The sequence below is a fragment of the Festucalex cinctus genome, chromosome 7 (assembly GCF_051991245.1).
Source record: "Festucalex cinctus isolate MCC-2025b chromosome 7, RoL_Fcin_1.0, whole genome shotgun sequence".
Classification (NCBI taxonomy): Eukaryota; Metazoa; Chordata; class Actinopteri; order Syngnathiformes; family Syngnathidae; genus Festucalex; species Festucalex cinctus.
In genome coordinates, this window is record NC_135417.1 from 23895584 (window position 1) to 23902558 (window position 6975).

General features: G+C 40.0%; 1 protein-coding gene across 1 annotated transcript in view; it reads left to right on the top strand.

The window, feature by feature from the left end:
* zhx2a (zinc fingers and homeoboxes 2a) overlaps positions 1-6975 on the top strand; it is an 85044-nt gene that overhangs the window by 21322 nt on the left and 56747 nt on the right. Inside the window, exons 2-3 of the mRNA XM_077528113.1 lie at positions 3330-3700; positions 4341-5039. Coding sequence (XP_077384239.1) covers positions 3620-3700; positions 4341-5039 — 780 coding nt within the window. The 5' untranslated portion in view covers positions 3330-3619. The remainder of the gene's footprint in view (positions 1-3329; positions 3701-4340; positions 5040-6975) is intronic.

Below are 6975 nucleotides of genomic sequence, written 5' to 3' on the forward strand. Positions count from 1 at the left end.
TTCACAAATAAATTGTCAAATAAAAAGGCTACTGTGAATGTATTTTTTATTTTTTGGGGGGGGAGGAGTTCCAAATTGCAGCTTTAACAAATATATGACTTTATGACTTGTGAGGGTAATAAATTGCACCAGCACTTATTAAGGAGCTTCATAGCAAAGGGGGGTGAATACATAATTATGCACATGCCAATTTTCAACTTTTTATTTCTTAAAAATATTCTTTATATATATATATATATATATATATATATATATATATATATATATATATATATATATATATATATATATATATATATATATATAATTTAGTTATTTATTTTTCCTCATTTCACTTAGATTATTTTGTGCAGATCCATCTCATTCCATAAATATTCAGATTAAAAATATTTAAATTACAGTTTGGAATCTAACAAAATAGATCAAAAGCCATGGGGAATGAATACTTTTGCAAGGTGCTGTATATTTACTATATCTTCACGTTCTTCAGTCTGGATTTTTTTGCCTAATGCTGATTTGGGGAATGAGCGGACACAGGTGGAAAGAGTGATACTGGCACACCTTTTCAGTTTCTATGTTGTTTAGCCACCGTATTTTTGAGTCATGATGAATGATGATTCTCCAAGCTCCATGACGTCACGCTGCGAAAACTTTACAAAGTATGTGAAATCCTGGGGGGGAAAAATAAAAATACTTTATGCTTAAAGCCGATGGCAATTAAGCGTTTTCTTTAGATTTTTCATCTGGCTTTGTCCATTTCTCACCTCTGTCTAATACATAATGCGGTCAGATTATCACTGTGACGATACTGTCACTGACTGTAGCAGCTTCTAGACTACAGCGCTACGTCGTCAGTTGCTATAGCGACACCATTGTAATGAGTCTGCATTCTAATGACTTCTCAGTGGGTCGTTTCAGAAGTTACGTTATCTGGGGATGAACTTTGATTCGCAAGTTTCTGTTACAGAGATCGCATCAACTTTATGACACTTCTTATTTTCCTCATATATGCAGGGACACAATTATTGTTATGAAGGTGGTATGCAAATTGTAAGAGGACATTCCGATATCCCCCATTGGCTGCTTTATGGAAACTCATTTGATAGTGGAGCACTGGCTGCGCTGACTCTTGATTTGTACTGTACTTGTGAATATGAGAATGTAGCGTCAGTGTGAAGCCGCTAGAATATCAATCAATTTATTCCAGTCTGACTAGTGTCTTCTTGTAATGTTACCTTGGGAAACTTCTCTTCCTGCTCACTATCCTCATTATTGCTTTAAAAAACTAATAGCCTGACAACATATACGTGTTGTTGTTGTATTTTTTTCAAAAGAACTGATCACTGCCTTTGCTTTGCCTCTCTCTTTTCTATTTGCAGCATTGTCCAATACACGACGAAGTCATTATCTACTCTATGTGTCAGGCACAATTTTCGTGTTTTGTATTTGCACTGCAGCTATGTAATTAATTCCGATGATCACACTGCTAAGTTGCTAAAGTTGTGAGTTAGTGTAAATGTAAAATGCATTTTGTGACAAGGCAGCAAAGACCTACTGATCTTTATCACATACAGTATCTTGTTGAAACTACACATTTCAGTTAAGTTTCAACTTCCTGTTAATGCTCTATTGTTTTGCCAGCACTAGTCAACATGTGACTGATCCTTTCTGTCCCGCAATAGAGATCCGGACGATGACATCATGCGTCCCAAAATGGGCGTTAGCGCAGCCATTTTGGCAGAATAAAAACGCGTCTGCCACTTTGAATAAACGGCAAACTCCGCACTTTAACAATGATTGACAGCTGTTGTGGACCAGCTGCCACAGTGAGAAGAGGCATATTTAAAAAAGAAAAAAAAAAAAGAAAAAAAATTGAGTATTCTCCAGGCTACCAAAAGAGGAATCAATGCTTCGCCAATGGAGCACTTTGTACATGGTGGCTGAATCCGCAGATCCTAACTGTTACTGTTTCATTTGTTTGTGCTGCTAATGTTTAATAGATATTACAGTTTAATTTAATAACTTACCAACACCATAAAGACTTTTTTTTTTTTTTTTTTTTTTTTTTTTAACGGCATAAATGACAGTGGCCCCGGCCCAATTAGCAGCTGCTAAGTTGCTAACGTACCTAAATAACACCGCAAGACTTGCGTGAAACTGCTACTTGTAACTTTGATGGCATTTTGACCACACATAAAGGGGAAATAAATCAATCAAATCATTTTACAAACTTGTAAAGCCATTGTATGATCAGATTTGAAAGCATTCACCTGTGTGAGGGGGTAATTCCACGTAGCAGTGTCGCCGAGTTGGGGGGTGGGGTGGGGGCACTCCTGACACTTCATTGGTAATCCAACCTGTCCACCTCGCGCATGTATATCATATCCTTTTCATCAAAGTGACTGTCAATGATCTTGGGCGGAAGGTTAACGAATAAACGCTAGTTCTAGCCCTCCACTCCATTGTAGTCCATTAACGCTGCTACTTTACTATTACGGGGGTGTGGGGCGTTCAGCGAAGTAGTCACGTGACGTCCGGATCTCTGTGGTCCTTTTTAATAATGTCTTTCTTCATTTATAACTGAAGTATTTGTTGCCCTGTTTTGTCCACAGTGTTGGTTATTTTGCAGCCTCATGTTCACTTTGAGCTATACAGTACAAAAGGATCTGAAAATGTCCTTTGAAAAGTGTCTGATCCACTTTTTGATAGGACATCAAAGTACTAGCCTTAAGCCCTGATTTACTTAGCGGTGAAGTTTTACAGACAAGCAAAGCAACTGGAGTGAATAGCCTAATGTGTTTTCCGCTTTTTCTTTTGGGTACCAGCCACAGTGATACAGTACTTCAGTGGCAAACAATCAGTCCTTTTCTTTAACAAAGCTGGTCTTATTCTTGTATTCAACAGTTACATTCCAAGATGATAGAATGCAAAACGCTAGATGTCCTCCTTTGCTCACCTTTTGTAAACAGTGTCCTGCTCCTGTTCTTTAATTAATTAATGGCGTCCACTGCCAGGCTTGTTGATGTCACATTATTTGCAACACTGAATCAGCCATCGTCACACCACCCACATACACTGACAGAAACGCAAGCCGGGTCAGGGAATTTCATTCCAAACTGTAACATTGCGAGATGAACAGAAGAACTGTCTTGCTTGGTTTTTATGCGGCTTTTTTTTGTGCTGTGCTGATGTACCAAACCAAACTGAATAGAGCTATCAGGCATATTTATGAGTAGAACGGTGTCTCTTGTGTCAGGTGGCAATTTACTGTATCTGGCTCTGTCACTTTCCTGTGAAGCTAAAATCTGATATTTATTTTGTGTATCCAGGTGGTGTCCTGCCATGCATTTGCACGAGGTCATCCTGCTGCGCAGCTGACACTGTCAGCGAGACAAGCCCAGAACTTGGCCCTCAATTCCTCCGTTCTCTGCTACTCATTGTGCCCCAGGGGACGGTGGCACTCCCGTTGTCCAACCTGTCCCAGTACAAGTCAGTCCTCCTGGCTAGTGGAAGCATCTTCTGGGCATTTGTCCTGCCTCTCTGGCTTCCCAGTCTTAGTTTCCTTTACAGCGTATCTGACCAAGTCAAAGTGTAGGGACCATTCATAATTATCATCATCATGTCTAGCCGGCGGAAGGCTTCCACCCCCTGTATGATTCGACCACAGGAGACAATGGTGGAGCTGGATGATGACGATGAGGTACCATATTAATGTCTGGGGTCTTTATTTCTTTACAATGAGCAAGTTAGAACATTTTATAATATTTTATGAACATTAGTCTTTTAAAGGTGTATTCAAAGATCTTTTGTCGCTGCATCTTTCGGGTGGATCATCTTAACGATTGGTTCTCGATCCCGTCAATCAATCTTCCGTAACGACCTCATGCGTGCTCGTCCCTAGCTGCGCATGCGCACTTCGAGTGTTTGTAGCATGTAGCCGCTCAGCTTCGGATTCAGCCATTCATCGTTGTAGCTCCCCCAACCACACTGCATACTTTGAAAATGGCAGAAAGCCGCAAGAGGACATCCGTCTATGAAGTGAGGCTGGCTGCAGAGACTGATGAAGATGATGATGATGAAGATAAGCTTGCACGCTCGGTGCCAGTCTGTCGCATGCACATTTTCTAAAAAGTGACAAACGGACGTTTGGCTTCTTCTTTTTGAGAAGATCCTTGAATACACCTTTAATCTTAAGTACCCTACCTGTACAAGACGGAATATTCATATTCGTATTTTTGACATACATTTTGTCTGTATCTTGTTTAATTAGGGTCGTGTATATTTGAGAGTTGAATATATTGCCATGTCTTGTAATCTGAATATGTGCCTTCCTCTGCCAGACAACAGAGAACCATACTGAGGAGGATGCGATGGAGACAGATCCATCTGGTGACCTAGACCCGACGGGGAAGACCTCCGACTCCCCAGCTGCGCCTGACATCTCAGTGTCCGAGTCATCAGACAATTCCAAGTCTTCACGTAAACAACAAAGGGGCTATGAGTGCAAGTACTGTACCTTCTCCACTCAGAACCTCACCATCTTCAAAGAACACGTGGATGCCAACCACCCCAATGTCATCCTCAACCCGCTGTACCTGTGCGCTGTTTGTAACTTCAACACGAAAAAATTTGATTCCCTCACGGAACATAACGAGAGGAATCACCCAGGGGAGAGCAACTTCAAGTTTAAACGCATCAAAATGAACAATCAGACAATCTTGGAACAGACAATAGAGGGCTGCAGCAACAGTGCAGTCATTTACAATAGTTCCAGTGTCATATCTGGTAAAGCGGAGGGGCAGAGCAATGTCCCCCTCGGCAAAACCACAGCAGTCAAGATAGGGAAACAGAAAGTCCTATCTTCAGATAATAAACGGACGGAGCCTCAGTTGTGTAAACTGAACCCTGACTTTACTAAGAAAGCGATCACAGCACTCAATGTCAACGGGACCGTAATCATCCCGGACTCGACTCTCCTCAAAGCTGACGGCCTTTCTCACATCATGCCTTCCCTGCAGCGGCCTGTAAACTACACCCAGGTAGGGAACAATACATCGACAGTGAAAAGGGCATATTTCATCACATTGTTTTTCACAATATGCTCTTTTATAGATTCAACTACAAACTATAAGTAGTTTGTGAAATCTTTTCGGGATGTACTGTAGTAACCTTTTATACAATAACATTTTGTAGTCTTTCTCAACAGTTGAATGTATTCAGTCTCACCACGTGCACAATGTTACAGTTAAGTTAGACTAGACAAAAACTTAATGGAACCGGATCCTAATGGTTGTCGTTGCCTGTATCATTATTATTGTCTTGTGTCTAATTGGCTGCAGGTATCAATATTTTGTTGCCAATATAAAAGAGCCTGCTGATTGTTAGTGTAAACTAACGTGACCTACTCTATCAAGCTGAGGGAGCCTGCCAATTTCCTACATTTCCCCTGTCCAATGTTAAAACATTTCTATGAAAACAATTAGGTTCTTGATTGTATATTGACATTAAATTGATAAGGGCTGATTAGTGCTTGGAGTTTGTTTTTGCTAGCCCTTCAACTTAGGATTTGAATTTACCAACGTGAACGTACCTCGAAACAATGTGCTTATCGTCAATGGATGGATATAGGGCCGCAACAAGGGCTGTCAGCCTGTCACAAGCGACTTTTTAGAATCCATTCGCCTATCAATTATTTCATCGATTACTCGGGTAATCCAACCACGCGCACACAACCCATAAAAGATCCAGCCGCAACGGTCACGTTAACCTGCCCTGTGTTTATTTTTCACTCACATTGCCCACAATAATCACACTTTACACTGACACTCTATCACTGCTTAGCCATATGTTGATACGACACAGGCAGCAAGCTATGCTACGCTAAGTTTGTTGGAGAAGCATTAACATGCTGAAATAAGGTTGACTGTTCACGACAATTTTGTGGAAGACAGTTGGCTCCTGTAAAATAGTGATGGGGGCATACTGTGACACGACTTAAGCACGTTCAGTGCTAATTTAACAACAAAGCCGAGTTATTTATCTCGAGCAGTAGGCGTCCGCTGAACTGCGGCCAACTCGTCATTATGCATGCATGTTCCCGTATTGCCATCTCCAAGCTCCGTCAGCTCCGCTTTACGTAATTTCGTCAAACTTTTTGTCCTTTTGAAACGACCCCAAGGATTAGGCATTGCAAAAATGTTGTTTACTAAAGTAAAAGCAAATATTTTATGATGATTCAAGTGAAAAGATAGTCTGCTTTCATGGTGGTCTACAGAAATTGGAAAATATTGAGATGCTGAAATTTCCAGCATTCAGAGTATTTTAAATTAAAAGAAGGTATGTAAACGACTTGATTATCAAAAATAATTGACTGTTACACCTTTTAGATGAATGCGTGGCTGAATTTAATAATTTCAAGGGCAAGTCAACTAATAAATATATATATATATATATATATATATATATATATATATATATATATATATATATATATATATATATATATATATATATATACAGTGGGGCAAATAAGTATTTAGTCAACCACCATTGTGCAAGTTCTCCTACTTGAAAAGATTAAAGAGGCCTGTAATTGTCAACATGGGTAAAGCTCAACTATGAGAGACAGAATGTGGGGAAAAAAAACTCAAGAAAATTACATTGTTTGATTTTTAAAGAATTTATTTGCAAACATGGTGGAAAATAAGTATTTGGTCAATACCAAAAGTTCATCTCAATACTTTATGTACCCTTTGTTGGCAATAACGGAGGCCAAACGTTTTCTGTAACTCTTCACAAGCTTTTCACACACTGTTGCTGGTATTTTGGCCCATTCCTCCATGCAGATCTCCTCTAGAGCAGTGATGTTTTGGGGCTGTCGTTGGGCAACACGGACTTTCAACTCCCTCCACAGATTTTCTATGGGGTTGAGATCTGGAGACTGGCTAGGCCACTCCAGGACCTTGAAATGCTTCT